Here is a 27339-nt window from a genome sequence, read left to right on the forward strand (position 1 = left end):
CCCCAGGAATGACCCTCACTCGTAGGGAAGCAAAAACACTTCATTCCGGGTTCACATCTCGGTCCATTTCCTCCGGAATAGGTGCCGCTACCCGCCCCTTCCCGCCCTTCGAAGGAGTGGGTAGCCCCCGTCCTAGCGCGCTCCTCCACCTTCCAAATCCTCTCGGTTCCCCGTTCCCTGGAACGCTCAGCCTTCACAGAGGCCGACTTCAGGTCCGCCACTATCCCAGGATTCCCGACTCCCGGTTTCCTGCCCTCCCCTCCCAGCTGCCGGCGTCTGAGGGAGCGGCAAGATGGCGGACGGTGACGGCTTGGGTGAAGCCGCGGCTGCGGCGGCCTCGCCTCTTGCACCTGCTCCCGGCCTGATCCCGCCGCCGGGCTGGAGGGAGCGGCTGCGGGCCGGGCTGGCGGGGACTGGGGCCTCGCTGTGGTTCGTGGCGGGGCTGGGGCTGCTTTACGCTCTGAGGGTCCCGCTGAGGCTGTGTGAGAATTTGGCAGCGGGTGAGAGGCCCAGACTTCCCCGGGGATGGGCGGCGGGGCCAGGAGAGGTGCCGGGGGCAAAGGCCAAAGGGCAGAGATCCTCAGTAGTCACTGGAGGGCGTCGGAGAATGAGTTGGTGGTCCGCGACCAAGTGGGTTCTTGCCTCTTGGGCCGCAACCCCGCAGCTGATTGTCAAACCTGAGCTGCCGCTGCCGGCTCCTCCCTAGAGCTAAGATCCGCCCTCTCTCTTCTGTCCGCGTTTGCCCGAGGAAGAGCCACCTGAGAAACTGCAAGCATCAGGTGGTAGGACAGATGAGAGCAATTTCAGAGTTGGATGCAGAATTTATATACACCCCCTACCGTTGGTAGGATCCCTTAAAAACCGTTCTTTGAGTCTCCCGCCGCTCAGCTGAGAGTACCCGCACCCAGACGACAAAGAGGAGCGCTTCTGTAATTCAAAGATCTAAAAGAAACAAAATGCCTTGATCTTAGCCAACTATTCTTATGTTTTAAAATAGTTCTGTCGAGAAACCGTTTTCATGATATTTTTGTCTGTTCTTTGCTTTAGGCTTTATCTTGAGTAATAAAATAGAACAGTGCAGGAAGTAAAGAGAAAGAAAGACACGAACAGCAGAGGTTCTTTCCTTAGTTCTTTCTTTCAACATTTATAGAGAGCTTGCTATGTAGCCTGAAGATAGAAAGATGTGTAAGAAGTGATGATCCTCGTGGATTCTGCAAATATTGTCCCTTAGGCGCAGCCGAGACTAAGTGGATGAGAGCCAGGGCCTCTCGCCCTGTCGTTAGAATATTTCAACTCAAGTTCTGAGCGGCAACCTTAGAACAAGATGGAAGTATTTCTGTTGTGTGATGATTGTGAACTATCGGTACTATGGTTTATTTTTCCGTAGCAAGAAAAGGGCAAATATCTGCTTTTGTATTCTTTGAGATTACATGAAAGACTGTGAGATAATGTTCTGAAATATTTTGGACTTTTTAGCGCATAGGTACTGTGTAAATTTGGAGATGACTAACACACTAAAACAGGCTAAATAAATTGGCCTTCCTAGACTGAAAGAGCTAATTCTGTAACAGGTTAATGAAGTGCTTACTAGTGGTTTGTATGCTCAGTGAAATGTTATTAATTGGGTTTATCATTTATTTCTCTACATTATCTAAATACACCATTTAGATGAGAGTAGTTGACTATTATAGATTTTTATTTCTTTCTAAAACCCAAAGTATTTATCAGACAATTATTAGAACTGACGAATCTGGTCCAGGCTTTCAGTCAATCAGGCCCAGGGAGCTCTCAGTTTGTTGCTGTTGTCTTTGGGCTATTTTGCCTCTCTAGCTGACATACCTCGCACATACATTGTTTGCTGCCCTCTAATTTGAAACACTTGTTTGTATCTCACCAAAATCATTAGGGAGTGGTTTTAAACCTTCTTTGTAACAGGATGTTTATTTAGCTTATCCTTATAGATCTGCAAAGCTTCTTGTCTAAATTATGATTTATGAGTTCTTAGTTTTATTCTCAAAAGTAAGCTAAATTATCAAAATGACATAACTGTCTAACAGATCAACAGTGTAAAATTCTACCCTTACATGTGTGAAGGCATTTTTAAGATATGATACAGTGGGAATTTAGAATAGCTTTTTAAAAAATTACAGCTTTCTCAAGTGAATCTCATACTAGGTATTAATACCAGTTGTGTTCCTCTACTCATAAAGGTACCTGGCGTATGTGTAATTTGAGTACTTTGAATTTGCATTTTTTTAAACTAATTTTTTTTTTCCTTTTGGCAGTGACAGTATTTTTAAATTCATTGACACCCAAATTCTATGTGGCACTTACAGGGACATCTTCTTTGATATCAGGACTAATATTTGTAAGTAGTTTCCACTGCTTTCATGCTTTGGTATTTATCTAAAGATCAAATCTCTTTATATGGTTGCAGTAATTATAAATACTTATAATCAGTTTTCTCAAAATGTGTTCAGCATTTGGAAAAACACTGCATCTTCCTCTCCACTTTTAGAGATTGGCAGTATTCATTTGCATATAAAAGACTATTGTATAGGGGGCAGAGGCTGGGAGGTAGGTTGTGAACTAAATACCTGCAGGGCCCAGCTGGGTAACAAAAATGAGTGAAATGGGCAGTGTAAGAATTAAATTCCTTTTACTTTGAGGACTGGGTAATCTGGACAGCGCATGCTCCTTCTAAAAGGGACTAAAGCTAATTGTTGCCGTATAGACTTCAGACCAGTATTACCAGATCTTCCAATTCTTTAAATTATTTCCAAAGAACCTTATTATACAAGTTTTTATATAAAATCTCCCAATACTTGGCAACATTGGGTGGACTAAAAATTTATCTCTGTCTTGAATTTAGCCTATAGGCTGCCAATTATCTTCTCTGGAGTGTTTAAGAACAGGGTTTTGAAGCCAGGCCAACCATCACTTTAGTTGCATGACTTTGAGCAAGTTAACTTTTCTAAACCCTAATTTATTCATCTGTAAACTGGGGATAATAATAGTATCAACTTCATAGGATTTATGAAGACTGAATGTGATAATGCGTGTAAAAGCTTGCAGCAACATGGTAGCTAGCTCAGAGTGAACACTTAATTAATTTTGGCCATTGTTATTCTGAGAAGTCCCACAATAAAGAAATCTGTTTAACTTTAATTCAGCTTTTCCTTGTTTTATTTGACTAAACTATCATTTTTAATTAAAAAAAATTTTTTTAATTTTATAATCTCTATTAACATCCCTAGGAACTAGTGTTTCTTAGTATAAACTTTGTAAAAATACTGCCTCAGCTAAAAATCTTAGGAAGTATTATGGCATGCATGACCAATGAATTTTTCTGTACTTTTTTCTCATCTCTAGGTGGTGCTCTCCAACTGTAGTGGAAATAATGGCATTTGTATTGGAGTGTTTTGGTTTTTAAAATTTTTTGTAGAGACTAACACTTGACCATTTTGTTGAAGTGAAATGCTAGACAAGAAAGGGATTTTTATTTTGACTTAAAAAAAATGATTGAGGAATTCAGGATGAAAATTATGTATAAATATAAGCTTCAAAATTTATTGATTTATAAAGCCCACTCATAATTAAGCATATTTTAGTGTATTTATTCAATAGCATGTAAATGTCTGAATAAACTGTCTTTAAACAGCTGATGTAGTGGAAAAGGCATTGACCTTGGAACCAGAAAATAGAGTTTTGAGTCTTGACTCTGCCACTTACTAGCCGATAACTTTGGGCAAGTCACATAAATTCTCTGAGTCTTAATTTCTTCATTTATAAGAGAGGGGAAACTTACATATATATTATATATATATAACATATAGCTTACATATATAATACATAAAGCAGCTTTAAAAATTTGCTGTTATTCTTTTTAAACCAGAATTTTAAATTTACAAAAATTAGGAAATTCAAGTAACATTTCAAAGGTTAAACTATGTCATTACCCTTGTGATATTAAGTTTTATTAGCAATGGTTATTCTGTTTATAATTTATTTTACCGCCTGAAATGAGGAAGCTAGCTGTACTGCTTGTGTTACATCTACCTGATGGGGTAGTATGCTTGGAAGCTTAAAGAATAGCAACAAAGCCAATTGTCTAACTAATTATTACAAGTGAAAAGATTACTCTGAAAGGAAAACACAAGATCCAGTAGGAGTGCATAATACAGCTTTCTGTTCTGTGGAATCAGGAAAATTTCCATGAGGATGTGTCTTTTAAGCTAAAACCCAAATGAGCCAGGCAAAGGGAGTTGAGAAGGCTGGAGTGTCCAGATCTGAAACCTTCTGCTAACTCAGCACAGAGAGCTTCTGTTTATAACAATGATAAACCATGGAGATAGAAAGAAGTGAATAGCCTGATTTTTCAATAGTTCAATTTGGGCATCAACCTGGCACTTAACCTACATTAATAATACTGCTGAATACTGGAGTAGTACTTTATTGTTCAAAAGGCACTTATAATTCTTGTTAATCATATTTAATAAATAGGACGTTGAGGCTCTGAGAGGTTAGAGGTTAAGTGATTTGCCCAAAGCACATGGCTGACGTGGCTGAATTGGGAGTTAAATGTGGGCATTCTAACCCTAATCTAGTGCTTTATCCACCACATTAGATGTCCCTAAATTGTTTTTCTTTTAATTATATTACAAATAGAATAAAATGACAATGTAACATGACAGTTAAATTATTTGTAGATTAAACGCTTCTTATTTTTTAATGCTTTATTTACAGATGTATTTCTTCTAGTTTTGCCTGGGCTTGTCTAAATTTCATGACAAAGCTATAAAAAAAATCATCCACTTTTGCTTGGCATGTGTTATTGGGGAATCTTGTGTTTGATTATTTTTTTAAAAGAGAGCACATTTAAAATGCTGAATTAAACAGGAACATCTTGAGAGAATGTTTTGATTTGAGCTCATTTTTCTGCTGATCAGTTCCTTTATGAATGAAGGATGTTTTTTTGTTTGTCATAGATATTTGAATGGTGGTACTTCCATAAACATGGCACATCTTTTATTGAGCAAGTATCTATAAGCCATTTGCGACCGCTAATGGGAGGAACAGAAACCAGCATTTCAGAGCCAGGTTCTCCTTCCAGCAACAGAGAAAGTGAAACCAGCAGACATAACTTGTCAGGTGACTACTTATCTAATATGTTTTCAGAGCTATATAGTTAAGACTGTGGCTATGGGAGATAGAAAACACACAGCAACATAGAGAAATTTCTTTGTCTTTCATGTAAATATAGATAATCCATGGCTGATATGGAGAGCAATGATCTTCAGAAACCCAGACTCCTATTTTGTTAGCGTGCCATCTCCAAATGCAGTTTTTCCTTGTGGTCCGAGACAATTGCTTTGACATTAGCCATCATATCCACATTTCAATCATCAGGAAGGAGAATAGGCCAGGAGAAGACAGCCTTTCCCTGACTCCACCCCACCGTAGTCAAGAACACTTCCCAGAATGTTACATACTATTTCAACTTAACTTCCTACTGGTCAGACTTTTGTCAAATGGGTAGAATTATCTGAGGGAGGCTAGAAATTGTAATCATCTTCTCAGTGTATATATGCCCAGCTAATAATGAGGAGATTTTATTAGATGAAGGAGAGAACAAAGAAAATTAGCCATCTCTGCCAAGAGAGCAAAGTTAAGAAAAATACTTTTTCTTCTCAATGTATTTACAAGGACATGAAAAGCTCATTTATGTATGATATTCCATTGTCGTAATATAATTGTAGATTGTTCCTCTTTATGTATCCAATAATACAAAGTAAATATTGTTAATGATATGCAATGGGGAAAGTAAAATTTTCAAAGCCAAATAGAAGTGATATTTTTGGATTATTGTTCCTTTCATTTGGTATAGGTAATAATCATACAGTAATAATACAAATGACTTAATTCTACAGATTGCCATAATATCTCATTTGTTCAATAAACCTAACCAGTAGAGTTATATTAGTTTAGTAGAAAAATACTACCTGAGTGCAATTGCAGGCACTTTTTAGGTGTAGTCAGGGAAAGTCTCTGAGAACGTACCATTAAAGCTAAGCCCTGAAGCATGAGTAGGTGTTGATTAGGAATAGCAGAGATGGGATTGGCAGCCATTCAAAAGTACAGGAAGGAATAATGGTAATTTTCTTTCCCCTTCTCCTTTTTCCCCTTTCATAAAATAATTACAGAGCTCCTAAGGATGAGATATATTAAGATGAATATGACATAGATCTGTCCTGAAGAAGCTCAGAGTCCAGTATGTAAATAATTACAATAATGCATTATATAATCTTATTCCCTGTTGTAAGATTGAGTATGCCATTGTGTGAAAGTGAAGATAACCTTAAAAACATTCCAGCTTGGTAGAGGATACAGACATATAAATGATGGCAAAAGATATGGAAGATACTTTTATAGAGTATATTGAAGATACTGTGGTGACAGAAAAGAGAGAGTAGTCAGTTATTCTTGGAAGGAGGGCCACAACATTTCACAGAAGAGATGCTTGAATTGACCTCTAAAGTGAGTCAACGTTCTCCTTTGGTTCAACTTTCTCTGCCTGGGTAACTGCTTCTCATTCTTTAATATTATTTTCCATAGATATATATGCTGGGAGAACTAATTTTAAATTTCTACCACAAAGGTCTCTTTAAGTTTTAGACCCACATTTCGAATTCTTTGCTAGAAATCCACACTGGGGCCGGCCCAGTGGTATAGTGGTTAAATTCGAGTGCTCTGCTTCGGAGGCCCAGAGTTCACAGGTTTGGATCCTGGGCGCACACCCAGCACTGCTCTTCAATCCACACTGTGGTGACATCCCTCATAGAATAGAGGAAGACTGGCACAGATGTTAGCTCAGTGACAATCTTCCTCAAGCAAAAAGAGTAAGATTAGCAACAGACGTTAGCACAGGGCCAATCTTCCTCAAAGAAAAAAAAGAAAGAAAAGGAAAAGAAATCTGCACCTTTGATGGCCCTCAGCACGCTGAACTCACTCTGTCCAAAACGAAACTAATTATGTTCTTTCAATAGTCCTCCCTCCACAATCCTAAAATCTGTGAACAATACCCAATTCCCATATCAGAAACGTTTGAGTTGTTTCAGATTATATCTTTTTTATTTCCCCTTCTTCTCCAAACAGTTGACCCTCATCATATTCTATTGATTCCCCTCAAAAGTTATCTCAACTCTAGCCTACCTACTTTTATTTCAACATTTGTTGCCCTATATCTATACCCTCAACATTTCCTTCCTAGACTATTGCTATAGTATTAGCATCGTAACTGGTTTCTCTGCCTCTGATACTTCTCCTTTTAGTACATCCTCTTCCCTTACTGTGTAAAAAAGTGGCTCTCAAACTTTTTGGATTCAGGAATTCTTTACACTCTTAAAAATTATCGAGGACCTCAAAGAGCTTGTGTTTATATATATTGATTATATCCTTAGTATTTACCATATTAGAAATTAAAACAATTTTTAAAAATATTTATTAATTATTTGTAAAGTAACAGTAAACCCATTGTTAACATATTTTTACGGACTGAACTGTGTTCCCTCCAAAATTCATATGGTGAAGCTCTAACCTGTTATGTAACTATATTTGGAGATAGGACATTTAGGAGGTAATTGAGCTTAAATGAGGTGGTTAGGGTGGGGTCCTAATCTGATAGGATTGGTAGGTTTATAAGAAGAGGACGAGAAAGAGTTCAATTTCTCTCTCCTCTCTGTAAGGAGACATGTAAGGACACAGAGAGAAGGCAGTCATCTGTCAGTCAAGAAGAGAGGTCTCACCAGGACCTGATCATGTTGGCACCCTGATTTTAGACTCTCAGCTCTCAGAACTGTGAGAAAATAAATCTCTGTTGTTTAAGCCACCCAGTCTATGGTATTTTGTTATGGCAGCCTGAGCTATTACAAAAAATAATTGTATTTTCCAAAACAATGTTTTACATTTGTTTAAATCTCTTTAATGTCTAACTTAATAGAAGACAGCTTATTTTGATATCTACTTCTGCATTGTCTTTTGTGATATGTTGTTTTGGTTGAAGTATATGAAGAAAATCTGGTCTCAGACAGATATGTAGTTGGAAAAGGGAGGATATTTTAATAACCTTTTCAGAAAATTATGGATATTCTTTTTTGACAGTATACCAAAACTCACTAAGAGGTACTTTCTTAAAGTTTAGTTGCCATGTGGCATCTGAAGCTATACCAATGAATTTTTCATGCTCTGTTACCTTAAAATCCATTGGTATATCTTACGTTTTGAACAAGTCTTACATAATTTTATACCATCGTGCATTGATCATTTAGAAAATACTTATTCAATGAGTTATGCCTATCTTCCAAATGTTGACATATTTTATTGTATAATTTTTGAGAATCACATTTGTTAATATCACCACCAATCTCACAGAAAAGCCTTCAAGTATTGGGAAATTGCCAGGCTTGCTGTAGCAGATACAGGTTTTTCAAAATTCTAATATTTACTTTAAAGCTATGCTCTGTGATTTTATGATACTTCCTCTGCTTATCTGGCAACCTTCTGCTCATCTTTTACAGTGATTCAATGTTAGTTCAAATACCACCTCCTTTCTAAAGCCTTCCCTCATTTCCCAGAGCAAAATTAATCACTTTTCTAAATTCTTAGACTCATACGCCTCCCAAAACTGAACCAAGAAGAATTAGAGAGTCTGAAGAGACCAATGACAAGTAAAGAGATTGAAACAGTAATCAAAAACTTCCCCCAAAATAAAAGCCCGGGACCAGATTGCTTCTCTGGAGAATTCTACCAAACATTCAAAGAAGATTTAATACCTATCCTTCCCAAACTATTCCAAAAAATTGAGGAAGGCAGAATACTTCCTAATACATTCTACGAGGCCAACATCCCTGATACCAAAGCCAGACAAGGAAAACACAAAGAGCGAAAATTACAGGCCAATATTGCTGATGAACATAGATGCAAAAATCCTCAACAAAATATTGGCAAACCGAATACAGCAATACATCAAAAAGATCATACACCGTGATCAAGTGGGATTTATATCAGGGACACAAGGATGGTTCAACATCTGCAAAACAATCAATGTGATATACCACGTTAACAAAATGAGGAATAAAAACCACATGAGTATCTCAGTAGATGTAGAGAAGGCATTTGACAGGATCCAATATCCATTTATGATAAAAACTCTCAATAAAATGGGTATAGAAGCAAAGCACCTGAACATAATAAAGGCCATATATGACAAACCCACAGCCAATGTCATACTGAACAGTGGAAAACTAAAAGCCATCCCTCTGAGAACAGGAACAAGACAAGGGTGCCCACTCCTACCACTCTTATTCAACATAGTACTGGAGGTTTTGGCCAGAGCAGTTAGGCAAGAAAAAGAAATGACAGGAGCCCAAATAGGCAATGAAGAAGTGAAACTCTCGCTGTTTGCAGATGGCATGATTTTATATATAGAAAACCCTATAGAATCCATTGGAAAACTATTAGAAATAATCCACAATTACAGCAAAGCTGCAGGGTACAAAATCAACTTACAAAAATCAGTTGCATTTCTATATTCTAAATAACTAACAGAGAACTCAAGAATAAAACTCCATTTATAGTGGCAACAACAACAAAAATATCTAGGAATAAATTTAACCAAGGAGGAGAAAGACCTATACAATGAAAACTATAAGACATTATTGAAAGAAATCGATGATGACATAAAGAAATTGAAAGATATTCCGTGCACATGAATTGGAAGAATAAATATAGTTAAAATGTCCATACTACCTAAAATAACCTGCAGATTTAATGCAATCCCAATCCGAATCCCATTGAATTCTTCATGGAAACAGGACAAAGAATCCTAAAATTCATATGGGGCAACAAGAGACCCTGAATAGCTAAAGCAATTTTTTTTTTTTTTTTTAAAGATTAGCACCTTAGCTGGCAACTGTTGCCAATCTTCCTTTCTTTTCTTTTCTTTTTTTTTTTGTGGGGGGGAAGATCAGCCCTGAGCTAACATCTGCCAATCCTCCTCTTTTTGCTGAGGAAGACTGGCCCTGAGCTAACATCCGTGCCCATCTTCCTCTACTTTATATGTGGGACACGTACCACCACATGGAGTGCCAAATGGTGCCATGTCTGCACCCGGGATCCAAACTGGTGAACCCCAGGCTGCCAAAGTGGAATGTGTGAACTTAACCGCTGTGCTACCGGGCCGGCCCCCTTTCTTTTCCTGCTTTTTTCCCCAAATTACCCCAGTACATAGTTGTATATTTTAGTTGTGGGTCCTTCTAGTTGTGGCATGTGGGACACCACCTCAGCTTGGCCTGACAAGTGATGCCATGTCTGCACCAAGGATCCGAACCGGCAAAACCCTGGGCTGCCGAAGCAGAGTGTGCAAAGTTAACCACTCAGCCACCACAGGGCTGGCTCTGCTAAAGCAATCTTGAGCAAAAAGACCAAAGCTGGAGGCATCACAATCCCTGACTTCAAAATATACTACAAAAGTATAGTAATCAAAAACAGCATGGTACTGGTACAAAAACAGATCAATGGAACAGAATTGAAAGCCCAGAAATAAAACTACACATCTACAGGCAGCTAATCTTGGACAAAGGAGCTAAGAACATGCAATAAAGGAAAGTCTCTTCAGTAAATGGTGTTGGGAAAACTGGACAGCCACATGCAAAAGAATGAAAGTAGACCATTATCTTTCACCATACACAAAAATTAACTCAAAATGGATCAAAGACTTGAAGGAAAGACCTGAAACCATAAAACTCCTAGAAGAAAATATAGGTAATACACTCTTTGGCATTGCTCTTAGAAGGATCTTTTTGGATACCGTGTCTACTTGGACAAGGGAAACAAAAGAAAAAATAAACAAGTGGGACTTCATCAGACTAAAGAGTCTCTGCAAGGCAAAGGAAACCAGGAACAAAATGAAAAGACAACCCACCAACTGGGAGAAAATATTTGCAAATCATGTATCTGACAAGGGGTTAATCTCCAAAATATATAATGAGCTCACACAACTGAACAAAAATACAACCTGATCAAAAAATGGACAGAGGATATGAACAGACGTTTTTCCAAAGAAGATATACAGATGGCCAATAGGCACTTGAAAAGATGTTTAACATCGTTAATCATCGGGGAAATGCAAATTAAAACTACACTAAGATAGTGTTTTACACCTGTTAGAATGGCTATATCACCAAGACAAAAAATAAGAAATGTTGGAGAGGATGTGGAGAAAAGGGAATCCTCAGACACTGCTGGTGGGAATACAAACTGGGAAGCTGCTATGGAAAACGGTATGGAGATTTCTCAATAAATTAAAAATAGAAATATGATATAATCCAGCTATCCCACTACTAGGTATTTATCCAAAGAACTTGAAATCAGCAATTCAAAGAGACTCATGCATCCCTATGTTCTTTGCAGCATTATTCACTATAGCCAGGAAGTGGAAGCAACCCAAGTGCCCATTGACTGATGAGTGGGTAATGAAGATGTGATATTATATATATATATATGGAATATGAAATATGGAATACTCCTCAGCCATAAAAAAAGACAAAATCGTCCCATTTGCAACAACGTGGATGAACCTTGAGTGAAATGAGCCAGACAGAGAAAGACAAACACCATATGATTTCACTCATGTGTGAAAGATTCACACACGGACAAAGAGAACAGTTTAGTGGTTACTAGAGGGGAAAGGGGTTGAGGAGTGGGCAAAAGGGGTGAGGGAGCATATTTATAGATGACTGACAAATAAGAATGTACAACTGAAATTTCACAATGTTATAAACTATTATGACCTCAATAAAAAAAATAATCACTTCCTTTTTTCCTCTCGGATCAGTGTATCTCTACTATAGCACTTATCACACAGATTAGTGGTGGTTTACATGACTAACTCTCGTGCTGCATTTAATTCAGTTAAACAAGCTAGTTCCAAATCCTGTGCTAGGTTCCAGGAATACAAAAATGATCAAAGTTTTAAGGACTCATATTTCAAAGGGAGAAACTGAAAACCAAACAGATAATCAGATTGTAAGATGGTAAGTGCTGTAATTGAATTATGAACCATATGCTCTGGACACAGAAATAAGAGAATCACTAGATTTAATTGTATGTTGTGTGACAGCAGCCTTATTGATGCCTTATTTATCTTTGTGCTCTCTGTGGCTAGGACTGTGATTAGCATATGGTGACTATGCAATAAATGTTGGTTAAATTAGGGTTTAACTGCATTTGATTAAACTCTCTCATTTCCCCCCTTTTTCCCTTTGTTTTTTAGAATGCAAGGTATGGAGAAACCCTCTAAATCTTTTCAGAGGAGCAGAATATAGGAGGTATTACATTTTGCTTTCAGTATAATTATGGCATTGGTTTTAGAGTGAACGTGTTATGGAAACATTGGTTTTTATAAATATATCACAGCTCTTCCAATTGGAGATACTGATGTATAATAAGGAAAATGATTAGCCCAAGGTTTACTTGGCAGCATCTTGACTGTATTTACTTTTATAATCAGGATAAACATTGCTTCAAACCGTATGTTTGTGATACATAATATGTATACATTTGGCCCCTGGTTTATGGCAGAAAGCCTTTTCAAATAATTCATGAGATTAAGAAAAAATTACAAATGTCAGCATGTTCCTATGCATATGTGCTCATTTTAAAAATTTATTTGAGGATTCGCTAGGAAATATCAATATGAATATGAGCTTTATTTGTGCAACAGTACAGGATGTACTGTTTTTATACTGTATTTTATATTGCCATTTCCTGTCTGCACTACTGTGTCGTTTCTCTTCCAGTTTTTACTCTAAACAAGAAAACATCTTTTGAAACTTATAACCAAAGATACTTTACTTTTGTTTTGAGAAGTCTGTGTTTTACCTGGATGTAGACTGGGGCATGTTATTTAATTTATTGAACAAGAAACATTGCGTGTCAACTATGTATGGGCACTGTGCAAAATGATAGGGATACAAAATGATCAAGCAGTAGTCCCTGTGCTTAAGGACTTGATAATGTAGGACATTCACATCCTGGGAAGGGAAAGCTAGTCTTTGGTGAGAGATGCTATTAGCCTGTATTAAGGGATTCTGCAAGAAACAGATCCTTGAACTTCTCACAGTGTTTATTAAAAAGTTTTTAGGCTATTCCTTGTTAGGTGATACGGTGTCCACTTCATGAAGATCTTAAAGAGAAATTTCTTATCTTAGTATCAGGAACACTTATGCTTCTTTTTGAATGATTAGTTTATCTTTACATAAAAGTCTAGGTTGCATTGGTAATCATCGTGTGGTTCTAGAAAGCTTAAAGTCATATTGTAGCCAACCTTACCAAGTGCATAGAACTCTTTGGTATGCGTTTCATATGGTAGCTTCATTCCAGGCTCTGTTTCATGGCCCAAGCCTTGTTTCTACTTTACTGAGGCTTTTTTATTTACTTCTAATTTAGGTGATTGATATTGTACATTACGTTTTTAACTGCTTAAATCATTTTGGGAATAATGTAGATTGTTGATAAATAATTTTTTATGGTTTTAGAATGTGTAGCAAAACTTTACTAAGTGAACAAGGATTTGTGTGTTTTTTCCTTCATGATAATTTCTCACAAAATAGCAAAAACTTTAAATGGCAAGGCAACTTACACTATTAAATAACTTAAAATCATTGATTGTATATGTGAATAACACATATAATGTGCTTTTTAAATGCTTATTTTTGTGGTTATAAAATGTATGCATGTCCGTTGTATAAAATTGGAAAATAAAGAGAGGTATAAAAGAGAAAGTAAAAATCGCCATTTGCTACCACTAAGTAACAACTGCTAATATGTATTTCCAGCCAGTCTCTCTTCTATATGCATATATAGAGATAAAACTTGAACATCATAATGTATATAAAGTTTTACGTCCTTTTTTTCTAACACAGTGTGTGAATTTCCCACAGAATTTCTTCAAAATATGAATTTCTTCAAAAAACATGATTTTTAATGGTTGTACTATATTCTATTACAGGGAGGTACCTTAAATCACCTACTGCTCCCCTATCTGGGTCACAGATTATATTTCGCTGTTAACATTTACACTAGAGGGAAATCTTTATGTATATATATAAATATTTAGCCACATCTATGATTATTTCCTTAGAGTTGATTTGTAACACTAGGATTACTGAATCAAAAGGTGTGAACAGTTTTTTTTCTTCCCTTTAATCTTTTCTTTTTTTAATTATGGAAAATTTCAAAAATAAACAAACGTAGAGAGAATTACTGTTCCATATACCAATTCCCTAGCTTTCTGTGAATATTTTTAAGACATCTGATAGATATTCCCTAATTGGTTTCTGGAACGAGACGTGTAAATGCCAATTTACATTTATACTAGCAGTATGTGTGAGTCTGTACCCCACCTCACCCTTGACAACGTGCTGTATTAGCCGATTTGATAGGTGAAAAGTAAAAATATTTTAATTTGTTATTTGTTAATTACTAATGGAATTGGACAGTTAAAAATGTATTTATTAGCCAGTTTGTTAACTTGAAATTAATTATTGTGGGTTTCAGGGGAATCTGAAAGCTTAAATTTATAGTTTAGTAAAATCTAGAAGAAGTTTCTCTTAGCTTTAATGCTTTGAAAGCCCTTTACGATCTTGACATCTGGTGAAAATCCCTATGTTTCCTCCTAGTGTCTTTCTAGTTTTACTTTTACTATTTAATTGTAACTCACTGAGAATTTATTTAAGTGTGTTTAATAAGGTATATATCTAAGTCAAATTGTTTTATCCCTTCAAATCCAATTTTGAAGCATTGTCTATTGAATAATCTAGGCTTTTGCTTTTTGGTTTTTGATGTTTTATCATCATACTCTAAGTAGTTTGTATGGGTTATCTCTTTTGTTTTACTGATTATAATAAGCCTTTAAAACATCCTGAAATAGAGTTTGTAGCAGTTTATTTCTGAAATTTAAATAATGTCTGTTATAGCAGACAGATGCTTTCTCATCTTGAATTTGCCTGTTCTCTTGTGTTTTGGTAAAGATACACTTGGGTGACTGGTAAAGAGCCTCTTACATACTATGACATGAATTTGTCAGCTCAGGACCATCAGACTTTTTTCACCTGTGACACGGACTTTTTACGTCCTTCAGACACAGGTACGTGTCATATCTGTGCATGGGGTAAAACGGTAGTCATGAGAATTATTTTTAAAGTTCTTTAGAGTTATTTGTTATAATATACAAAGTTATTTGGCTTGGAGTTGTTTGCATCACTGATAAGAAACCCAGATTAAATTGAAACTAACTATGATTGTAAGCTAGATTGTTATACTGCCTTTTCCTCTTATAAAGTATTTTATAAAAATATTAAATAGCTTCTTTTATTGCTTAAAAAACCTTTCAGATCAAACATGGCAACTGCTTATGCAGAGAACAGTGTACCCACTTTTGGTCTGGGAAATTAACACCTGCGATTATACATAAAAGAAAAGAGTAAGACAAAGTGTAAACATTGGGGAATGGCACGTAGAGAAAAATGGGGTATATTTTATTCCAGTTGTAAGTTAGAGATGCATGTACAGTGGTGGAAGATCATAGAAATGTCTATGTTTGGTACTCTCTAAGCTCTTCTCTGTAGAAGAGAGTATTGAGACTCTTAAATGTACCACTTAGAGACAGGGATCTTTATCACAACTATTCTACTTTGAACGCGCTCTTCCTTCTTACTTATCCATCTACTTTTATCCCTCCTACTTTTATCCTTTAAGATCCAAATTAAAAGCCACGTTCTCTAGGAAGCCTTCTCTGGGATCTCCTGTCAGAGTTAAACACTTTCTTCTCTGTGGTTCTACAGTACTTAGTCCAGACCTCAGTGAAATAATTTTAGTTAATTTGTTCAACCACAAATATTTATTTGTTAATGTTATCATGTTGCTTTAATATTTGTCCTCCCTAATAGGGTGTGAAACTTTGGAAAGCAGGGACTATATTTGTCATGTTTCAATCCCTATCATCTAGCACATTGCCTGGCATACTGTAAATATTAATATTTATTCTTTGATGAAAATACAAATGAATAAATTACCTTGGTGTCACAGATGCCTTAAACAATTTGACTAGTAAAAGCTAACACTTGTATAACACTTATTATGCACCAAGCACTATTCTAAGCAATTTATATAAATATACTAATTTAATCTTCCCAATCATTTTGTAAGATAGGTGCTGTTATCAGCCTCATTTTAAAAATAAAGGAGGGGCCAGCCCGGTGGTGTAGCAGTTAAGTTCACACATTCCACTTCGGCAGTCCAGGGTTTGCCAGTTCAGATCCTGGGTGCAGACCTACTCACCACTTGTCAAACCATGCTGTGGCAGGTGTCCCACATATAAAGTAGAGGAAGATGGGCACAGATGTTAGCTCAGCGTCCCACATAAAATAGAGGAAGATGGGCATGGCAGTTGGCTCAGGGCCAGTCTTCCTCAGCAAAAAGAGGAGGATTGGCAGCAGATGTTAGCTCAGGGCTAATTGTCCTCAAAAAATAAATATGTAAAGAAAAATAAAGGAACTGAGGCAAAGGGGAATCCAGTAACATGCCCTAAGTCACCTAGCTAATAAATGATAAAGTTGGGTTTCAAACTCAAGTCTGGCTCTTAACCACTACACTATTGCTGCGTCTCCTCACCACATGGATATGCGGAAGAAAACCACCAACAGTAAGGGTCTGAAAAATAGCTAATTTTCTGCCACTGAAGTGAGTTCATTGTGATACACCTCTGCTGGATTAAATATATTAAGTGTAGATGGTAGCAGGAAACCCAAGGATCTTTGGTGTGGTTTCATGAAATGGTTTAATTGCAAAAAGGAGAAAAAGGAATTGCTTTATGTTTATATGCTTAATGTTTATATTAATGGCAAAAGTGTAGGTGTTGGGGAAGTAAGCAGTGGAAAATCAGTATTGTGTGTTAACTTTAAGGACTGAGATGACTGGAAATTAAGGCTTCACCTCCTTCTCACAGGTAGAATTGCAGTCATTGGCAGTCTTTTCAAGTAGCAACTATGACTATCCACCAAAGCTGTGGTCTTAAAACACTTTTGTTCAGGACCAGCCCGGTGGTGCAGTGGTTAAGTTCACACCTTCCACTTCGGCAGCCCAGGGTTCATCAGTTCAGATCCTGGGTGCCGACCTACACATTGCTTGTCAAGCCATGCTATAGCAGGTGTGCCACATGAAATAGAGGAAGATGGGCATGGAAGTTAGCTCAGGGCCAGTCTTCCTCAGCAAAAAGAGGAGGATTGGCGGTAGATGTTAGCTCAGGGCTAATCTTCCTAAAAAACTAAAATGAAATAAAAAAATTAAAAAATTAATTAAGGGATTTTGATGTATGAGGACCTAAGAGGAGTTGACAGGTCACATGGTCTCTGAAAGCACAGGGCTGGCAATCCATTTAAAAAAAAAACATTAAAACATTTTGTCCTAAAAGAATTTTGAAAAACTATGGATCCCTTCACACATTTTTAAATTGACATTATAAGGTTAAATAATTGCAAAGAATGTAATTTTCAACATATTATAAATATAGACATTTAAAAATAAAACTAGAATACGCTATATTTAAATGTATCTCAAGAATCTAATGATTTGATAGCTACCATTATCCATTGAAAAATACATGAACAAGTACTCTTTAACAGTAGTTAATTTTATATAAGACCTTTTTCTTCTTGAACTCATATTCATTCCACAACTCTATATGATTTTATTATAATTATTTTATATTTGAGTCTTTTATTTATCATGCTTATATGGTTTTCCACAATAAAATCTTTTGTATACATTTTAAAAAATTTAAATATCTTTGATAATAAGGTTCTAAATGGTATCATATACTTTATATTTTTGTCAAATCCTTGGAGATACATATTTGGCTCTTTCAACTTTGGAAAATGTCCTCCATATAATCTGATTGGCTGGGTGAGTTCTCATTGTCAATCCTATCAGTCATATCAGACTTACTTTCTGGCAGAGAAGTCTGACTTCATTTTTCTTTCGTTTTTTTTTTTTTGAGGAAGATTAGCCCTGAGCTAACATCTGCTGCCAATCCTCCTCTTTTTGCTCAGGAAGACTGGCCCTGAGCTAGCATCTGTGCCCATCTTCCTCTACTTTATATGTGGGACGCCTGCCACAGCATGGGTTGCCAAGCGGTGTGTAGGGCCCATACCCGGGATCCAATCTGGTGAACCCTGAGCCACCAAAGCGGAACGTGCAAACTTAACCGCTCCCGCCACCAGGCTGGCCCCATCATTTTTCAATTCAAATAAACATGTTAACATGCATCCCCATGACAACCATCTCCCTTCTGAATTCAGATTCTAAGATAGAAAGATAGATAAGTCTTGGAGCTTTCCCTCGAGCTTATCACTTCTCCAAAATAAGATTCCACCGCCTTTATTATCCCTTACTAATGCCCTGTTTGCCTTATTGTATGGGGACCTTCCCTTAGGAGCAATGCATTCTTTGATAGTAAAAGGAGAGGGGTACTGAAAATAGAACTGATAAAAATTGTTATCACTCTCTTCTCACTCTACAATATACTTGAACTCAGCATATCCAGAGGCCAAAACTCTAAGGCGAGCTTCACTGTTAAATAAGTAAAAGGCAGGAATCCCTATTATAGGTGCCTTGATTTAAAATGGCTGCCCCCAAACCTGAATTTGAATTGTTCCTTTGGCCGCTGGAGATTTTTACGCTCTAGGGCAATGCACCTTGGAAAGATTCAGGATGGGTGAGAAGTAAGCCTTTCTTTTGTAAAGTAGGAGAAAGGATGATATCTTTTGAGGAGTAGGGGAGTGGATTTTGGTTAGGAAAGGGAAGTCAGCATGATGCATAGACCAATCAGAGGAAGATTCTTAAGGTAAATCAGTTATAGGAAAGAGTCATATAAAGTTGAGGCTTTAAAAATTGATTCTTTTAAAATCATGCATCCCATTTTGGTCTTTGCAAAGTTTCATGTACTTCTAGAGGTGTGCATAATCCCAGCTAAAGATTGAACTCAAGGATAGACTTTATCTGTGAATGATAACCCAGAAATGGACTGTTGATTCCATAATGATCTTTTCAGACAGTCATATAAAGGTAATGTTTAAAGCTGTAGTTTTATATTAAAAAAAGACAAATGTGTATATATGTGTGATGTGACAAATTTCTCTTGACTATTGTCATCAGTAATTAATAAATTAGTAGATTTTGTTTTACTCCTTGATTTGTTTATCTAAGACAGAGAACAAACATATCTTCAAGGCCAGACAGTGATGTTTTTTGGATAATTTGTATTCATAGTATTTCTTTTTTCAACACTTAAAAATCAGGAAATTAGCATTAAAATCCAGATTTCTTCTTCTTCTTCTTTTTTTTTTTTTTTGGTGAGGAAGATTGGCCCTGAGGTAATATCTGTTGTCAATCTTCCTGTTTTTGCTTGAGGAAGATTATTGCTGAGGTAACATCTGTGCCAATCTTCCTCTATGTAGTATGTGGGATGCCGCCCCAGCATGGCTTGACAAGTGGTGTGTAGGTCTGTACCTGGCTCCAAACTCGTGAACCCCAGGACACCAAAGCGGAGCACATGAACTTAACCACTGCACCACTGGGCTGGCCCCTGGATTTATACTTTTTGAAAGTTGGAAAATACGGCAAAACTGGACCTGCATTTCGGCTTGGCAGCAATCACTTAGAGCTGAGCTGTGACTCTCTTTTAGACAGTGCATGTGCTTTTCACTCATTTATGTTTTCTCCTGGTCTTTAGAGGCATTTATATTTGTGACCCTGACCTTGGGATAAATGCTAATCTCTTTTCTGCTTGTTAGCATATTGGAGTATTATTTAACTTGAAAAATAGGTAAATTTGATTGAATTGCTAACAGCTTGTATTATTTTTTAAAGCATATTAACAGTTCTTAAACAGAACAGTTGAATACTAAATCAGCATTTTGCTTTAAATTATTCCTTAACCTTGTTTTAGAAAGAAATAGATATTTTTCTCCCTCTACTTTATTTCCCTTTCTCCTTTGGCTTAGAATTGCATAGGTTGTGAGGAATAATCCTGAAAGGCTGGATAGAGCCATTGAAAACATAAGAATAAGAAAAAATGCTTAATGGTGCATTTGATGACCTTACTAGAAATATAAGAATTGGAAATGGAAATGAGATAGTTTTCGTGTTTTAGCAAATGATACTCCTCAGTGTTGGTAAGGAAGTAGGGAAACAGTCACTCTCCTTCACTGCCTGAAAGAATGTAAATTAATACAATTTTATTTAGAGGAGTTTGGGAGTATATATCCAAAATCTTTTAAAAGATGCATATATTTTAACCAACTATTCTACTTCTAGAAAGGAAATATTTGGTCACATATGCAAAGATAGATGTTGAAAGATGATTAACACAATATTTCTATATTAGTAAAATTTGGGTGTAACTTAATTGTCCATCAAAAGAGAATTGGTTAGATAAATTATGATACGTACTTAATGTAGAAGAATACCAAATAACCATTTAAAATATTGGTAAAGATTCAGTATCAGAACTTGCCTTGTAAATATCACGTAACTTATAGAAGAGAGCCTCATCATCAAAAATGGCAAGTCTAACATTATACTTGATTTTTATGTACTATTTTAATGTTACAGCAAAATGCTATTCTTTACCTGGTTATGATCAGATGAGTGGTGACTTACATCAGTTTGTCAAGTTCAGGAAGCATTAGCTATCAGCTAGCTGGTGACACGTTTGATATGAGAAATGTATTTTTGTTACACATATAGAATATATTGTCTCCTTTTCTAAGCCAAGACTAATATTTTGTTTCCAAAGGAAAACTCAAACATTTTCCACATTATTCTTTCTGGACAGTTGTAGGTTTTGTTCCAAAAGCAACATTCATAAATTCTCTATTTTTCTTATCAAACTTGAAATAGGCCAGATAGTTTCATGAATCTAGTTTGTTTATTTGTTTGTTTAATTTTTTGAAAACTTTATTAGTGTGAAATTTCAGTTTGGTACAGTAAATGGTAGCAAAACTGCTATTGTTATTCCAGAGAGATTCTAATTATGGCTTTTGTTGAATCTTGGTAGAGACTCTCATTTTTCACAAATGTACTATATTCTGAATTAATTTTTTGCCCCTTTTTATACAAATTGCAAACTCAAACATTCTTCCTAGATCAAATAATTGATTAGACAAAGACTTTGTTTTTAAGTCTCTTGTATATTTTCAGCAGTTTTGTAGAACCTTTTCAAAATGATGAAAGAACTAGAATATTTCACAGATTATAATCTGATGTCACTCAAACTCAATTTTAATATGCATTTAGATATATAAATATTCCTGTATAATAATGATGTAATTAACTTAAGTATCTTATATGTTGTTATTCAAATAAATCAGAGAAAGAATATATTTATTAAATATGAAGCTTCCAAATTTAATGTAAATTTCTCATAACATTAATGTGAGCTAGCACCCCAATTTCTTGTTTCTTATGTTTAAGAACATGTTATTTAAATCTTTGTTTTCTCTCCTAGCTCATTTGTCATGCATTTTGCATAAGATTATTTATGTTTACCATCTCATCTACTTTTTGAAATATTTTTTCTACAGTTATGCAGAAGGCATGGAGGGAAAGAAATCCTCCAGCTCGAATCAAAGCAGCCTATCAAGCTTTAGAATTAAACAATGAGTAAGTTTGGAATATATGGAAACTAAGTTTGTTTGGAAGGAAACTCAGGCAAATGATTTTATGTTTCCTTTTGTCTGTTTCTAAGACATGTGGAGTTGTTAGCAGCCCCCTTTCTCTTTTTGTGTAGTAGAGACAAATTTGCAGTGTTTACTGACATGTATTTTGCTTCTGAAATGATAAGCTTATCTATCCTTTTGAATAGAAATTATACTAGAAATACTTTTTAAAGTGAAGAATGCTGATCTAATTGGTGATAATACTAGATAGAGTACTAAAATACTTATGCCACCTGCTTTAATTTTGTTTTTCATTTAAATCATTCATTTAAAGCATTCATTCAGTCCTGAGAACTTTAGTTGCTAATAGGATTGGAGGCATGAGAAGGGGATTCAAAATAAGTAAAATATAGCTCTAACTGAATTTTTTTTCATGTTAACAGCATTTATTTTTTATAGTTCTTTGTATCAACTTTATATTTTGAAGAAACAAAATGTAAAATCGTTAAGTCAACTTAATATTTAAAGGGAACAGGTTAATAAGTATTAATCTAATACTAAATAAATGCCAAGAGTAAAAATATGGCCACAGTTGGGATTAATCAAGGAATACTTCCTTAATAACGTGAATTTAGCATTGTCCCCTATGTCTCTCCCCTCACCAATATATTATCCTTATTAAGAAGACCATCCAAGGTGGAACAAAAATGGCGGTGTAAGGAACTCCATAACAGTGAATCACCTTTATTCAAAGTCTGGAAACTAATCAAAAGTTTATAGCAGGGGCCAGCCCAGTGGCCAAGTGGTTAAGTTTGCAAACTCCACTTCGGTGGCCCAGGGTATCACTGGTTCGGATCCTGGGTCCGGACATGGCACCACTCATCAGGCCATGTTGAGGCGGTGTCCTACCTGCCACAGCTAGAAGGACCCACAACTAGAATATAGCAACTAGGTACTGGGGGGATTTGGGGAGAAAAAGCAGGAAAAAAAAAAAGAAGAAGATTGGCAACAGTTGTTAGCTCAGGTGCCAGTCTTTAAAGAAAAAAGTTTATAGCAGCCTGGAAAATACTTAATCAATTAAAAAAAAACAGTCAAATTCCTATAAGAGAGCTTTGTGATGTTTTAACTTAGACTGGCCCCATCTCCCACTCCCTAGCTCAGCAGCAGCCTTGAAGATGACAGTCTGCATTCTGGATATAGGTTCCTGCTATCAGAGGAAGTAGAATGAACCTATTTGCAAAGAATTGTGGGTGTTTATTTTGACCTGTTTGGTGGCTCCCTGAAGGACCAGCTCAAGGAGCTTGTCTTTATTTCCGTTAATTCAGAGCTCTCCCAGCACTAACACACCTACACTGTGGGGGCATTTGTTGCAATCATTTAAAGAGAAATGCATTAGCCCCTGCTGCCTGGGCCAAGGGATAAAGCTGGGGAAAACAATAGACAAACCATAAAGCTTGGGAGGAAAGGCTGGGGAATGAGATACTTTGGGAAATAAAGGCTTTGAAAAGCTCCTACATATTCCTGGGAATCTCAAAGGCCCCACACATACCCAAGGTTGGTCACATGCTCAGAAAAGACTCAAGAAGGCCCTAAGCTCTCATGTCTGTCTAACTTTCAGGTTCTGCACCACCAGAAAGTAAAGGCTAAGGCAGAGTTGTAAATTGCCTGACTGAGTGTTGAAGGTGTGCCCCAACACACACGCAGAACCCAACTTCAAAGACTTATTTTTTGTTTTGTTTTTGGTTCCAGGTATTTAAGGCAATCTCTATCAAATCACTGGCTGACCATTAAGCTAAAGGAGCAGAGACTTCACTGGTCACATATGACAGAGAGAATACAAACTTCACAAAATTAGTTCAGGAAAGTCATTAAACAAAGTATTACAACAAGCAGCAACAACGAATCCTGGGGAGGAGGGGAAATTTGATTTCTAGAGTTGCTAGATTATAATATTCAAAATTTCCAGTTTTCAACAAAAAATTACAGGACATACAAAGAAACAAAATATGCCCATACACGGGAAAGAAAGGAAATGAATAGAAACTGTTCTTGAGGAAGCCTAGACTTCAGAGTTTCTAGACAAAGACTTTAAAATATGCTCAAAGAGGTAAAGGAAGCCATGTACAAAGAACTGAAGGAAACCATGAGAATGATGTCTCACCATTAGAGAATATTGATAAAGAGGTAGAAATAATAAAAAGGAACTAAGTAGAAATTCTAGAGTTGAAAAGTATAACCGAAATAAAAAACTTCCTGTAGGAGTTCAGCAGCAGATTTGAGCAGGCAGAAGAAGGAATCAGCAGACTTGATTTAGGTCAGTTGAGGTTGCCCAGTCTGAGGAGCAGAAAATATAAAGGAATGAAGAAAAATGAACAGAGCTTAACAGACCTGTGGGACATTATTAAGCATGCTAACCTATGCATAATGGAGTCCCAGAAAGAGAAAGGGGCAGAGAGAATATTTAAAGAAGTAATGGCTGAAAAGATCCCAAATTTGGTGAAAGATATCGATCTACACATCCAAGAAACTCAATGGACCCCCAAGTATTATATACTCAAAGACATCCACAATGAGACAAACTATAATTAAGCTTTCAAAAGCCAAAGACAAGGAGAGATTTCTGAAAGCAGCAAGAGAAAATTGACTCATCACATATAAGGGATCTTCAATAAGATTAATAACTTAGTTCTCATCAGAGACCATAGAAGCCAGGAGGGAGTGGGATGACAAAATTCTGAAAGAAAGAAAACTGTCAGCTAAGGATTCTATATCCAGCAAATTTATCCTTCAGAAATGAAGGAGAAATTAAGACATTCCCAGATAAACAAAAACTGAGAGAGTTCATTGCTAGTGGATCTGTCCTATAAGGAATTCTAAAATTAGCCCTTCAGGCTGAAATAAAAGGATACTAGATAAGACTCTACACAAAGCAATAAAGAACACCATTAAAAGTAACTACTTAAGTAAATATAAAAGTCAATATTAATGCAGTTTTAGTTTGTAATGCTTTTCTTCTATATGATTTAAAAGACAACTATGTAAAATAATAATTACAAATTTATGTATGATGGACATACAATTTATAAAGATGTACTTTGTGACCTTAATAACATAAGGAGTGAGGGAAGAGCTATATAGGAGCAAAGTTTTGTATACTATTGAAAGTAAGTTGGTATTAATTCAAACTAGATTGTTATAAATTAAGATGTTAAATATAATTGTTAACTGTTAACCACTAAGAAATAACTAAAAAATATATGGTAAAAGAAATAAGAAGGGAATCAAAATGATATACTAGAAAATATCTATCTAACACAAAAGAAGGCAGTAATGCCAGAAATGAGGATAAAAATGATAGGACGTATAGAAAACAAATAGGAAGAGATGCAACATATAGAAAACAAAGAGGACAGAAACAAGTCCTTATTATTAGTTACTTAAATGTAAGTAGATTAAACTCTCCAGTTAACAGGCATTGATTGGCAGAATGGATTAGAAAACATAGTTCAACTATATACTATCTACAAGAGACTTGCTTTAGATACAAAGATGCAAGGAAGTAGAAAGTAAAAGTTTGGAAAAAGATATTCCATGCAAATGGTAACCAAAGAGTGAGGGAGTGGCTAAACTAATATCAGACAAAATAGAGTTTAAGACAAAAATTTTATAAGACACAGAATGACGTTAAGTAGTGATAAAAGAGGTTCACTCCATCAAGAAGATATAATAAGTATAAACTTATATGTATCTAATAACAGCCCCAAAATGTGTGAAGCAAAAGCTGACAGAATTGAAGGGAGAAATAGACAGTTTAACAATAATAGGTGGAGACTTCAATAATGAATAGAATAACTAGACAAAAGATACACAAAGAAGTAGAAGACTTGAACAACACTATAAACCAATTAGACCTAACAGACTTCTATGTAACACTCTGCAACAACAGTAGAATACACATTCTTCTCAAGTGTACATGGAACATTCTCCAGGATATGCCATAGTTAGGACCTAAACAATTCTCAGTAAATTTAAAAAGATTGAAATCATATGAAGTATCCACTCTAACCACAGTGGAATGAAATTAGAAATCAATAACAGAAGGAAATCCAGAAATGTCACAATATTAGACTATGTGGAAATTAAACAACAGACTCTTAAACAAGGAATCAAAGAAGAAAACACAAGGGAAATTAGAAAATACTTTGGGATGAATGAAAATGAAAATACAGCATACTAAAACTTATGAGATACAGCAAAAGCAGTGCTCAGAGGCTAATTTATAGCTGTAAACACCTATATTAAAAAAGAAGATCTCAAATCAATAACTTTATAACAACTATAAAATGAAGAACCAACTAAACTCCAAGCAAAAGAAAGGAAGTATTAAAGATTAAAGTGAGATCAACAAAATAGAGAATAGAAAAACAGTAGAATCAATGAAACCAAAGATTGGTTTTTTAAAAGATCAACAAAATTGGCAAACTTTTAGCTAGACTGACCAATTAAAAAAGAGAGAAGACTCAGATTGCTAAAATCAAGAATGAAACTGGGGGTCAGGAGCCGGCCCTGTGGCCAAGTGGTTAAGTTCATGCACTCCACTTCGATGGCCCAGGGTTTCACCGGTTTGCATCCTGGGTGCGGACATGGCACCACTCATTGAGCCGTTCTGAGGCAGCATCCCACATGCCACAACTAGAAGGACCCACAACTAAAAATATACAGCTATGTACTGGGGGGCTTTGGGGAGGAAAAAAGGAGAAAAAAAGGAAAAATAAAATCATTTGAAAAATAAAAGAATGAAACTGGGGACATTACTACTGACCTTACAGAAATTAAAAAGATTATAAGAGGATACTGTGAACCATTGTATGCCAGCAAATTAGATAACTTAGATAAAATGGACAAATTCCTTGAAATGTACAAACTACCAAAACTGACTCAAGAAGAAATACAGAATCTGAATAGACCTGTAACAACTGAAGAGATTGAATCAGTAATTTTAAAACTTTCAAAGAAAGCCCAGGACCAGATTGCTTCACTGGTGAATTCTATGAAGGACTTAAAGAATTAACACACATCCTTCTCAAACTCTTCAAAGAAATAGAAGATGAAATAATTCTTTCTGACTCATTCAATGAGGTCAGTATTATCCTCATACCAAAACCAGACAAAGACATCACAAGAAATGAAGGCTACAGACTAATACCTGTTTTGAATAAAAGTGTAAAAATCCTCAACAAAATACTAGCACACCAAATCCAGCAGCATGTTAAAATAATTGTACACCCTGACCAAGTGGGATTTATCCCAGGAAGGCAAGGGTAGTTTAACATATGGAAATCAGTCAGTGTAAGCCACCACATTAAATAGAACAAAGGAAGAGAACCACACAATCATCTCTATTTATGCAGAAAAAAGTATTCAACAATTTCCAATACCAGTTTATGATAAAAACACTAAAATCAAGGAATGGAAGGAAACTTCCTCAAACTGGTAAAAAGACATCTGTGAAAAACCCACAGATAACTACATATTTAATGATGAAAGACGGAAGACTTTCCCT

At 36.0% G+C, this 27339-nt stretch overlaps 1 protein-coding gene across 13 annotated transcripts in view; it reads left to right on the forward strand.

The window, feature by feature from the left end:
• ST7L (suppression of tumorigenicity 7 like) overlaps nt 1–27339 on the forward strand; it is a 90317-nt gene that overhangs the window by 865 nt on the left and 62113 nt on the right. For 4 of the 13 annotated variants that reach the window (XM_014740056.2, XM_005610317.4, XM_070268505.1 and 1 more), the window contains exons 1-6: nt 293–500; nt 2286–2368; nt 4989–5151; nt 12332–12386; nt 15090–15205; nt 21702–21780. In XM_014740056.2, coding sequence (XP_014595542.1) covers nt 293–500; nt 2286–2368; nt 4989–5151; nt 12332–12386; nt 15090–15205; nt 21702–21780 — 704 coding nt within the window. Of the gene's footprint in view, nt 1–98; nt 213–292; nt 501–609; nt 780–2285; nt 2369–4988; nt 5152–12331; nt 12387–15089; nt 15206–21701; nt 21781–27339 lie in introns of those variants that run through there. The other 9 variants (XM_070268510.1, XM_070268508.1, XM_070268509.1 and 6 more) reach the window with 6 other exon arrangements.

Source organism: Equus caballus, chromosome 5 (genome assembly GCF_041296265.1).
Source record: "Equus caballus isolate H_3958 breed thoroughbred chromosome 5, TB-T2T, whole genome shotgun sequence".
Taxonomy (NCBI): domain Eukaryota; kingdom Metazoa; phylum Chordata; class Mammalia; order Perissodactyla; family Equidae; genus Equus; species Equus caballus.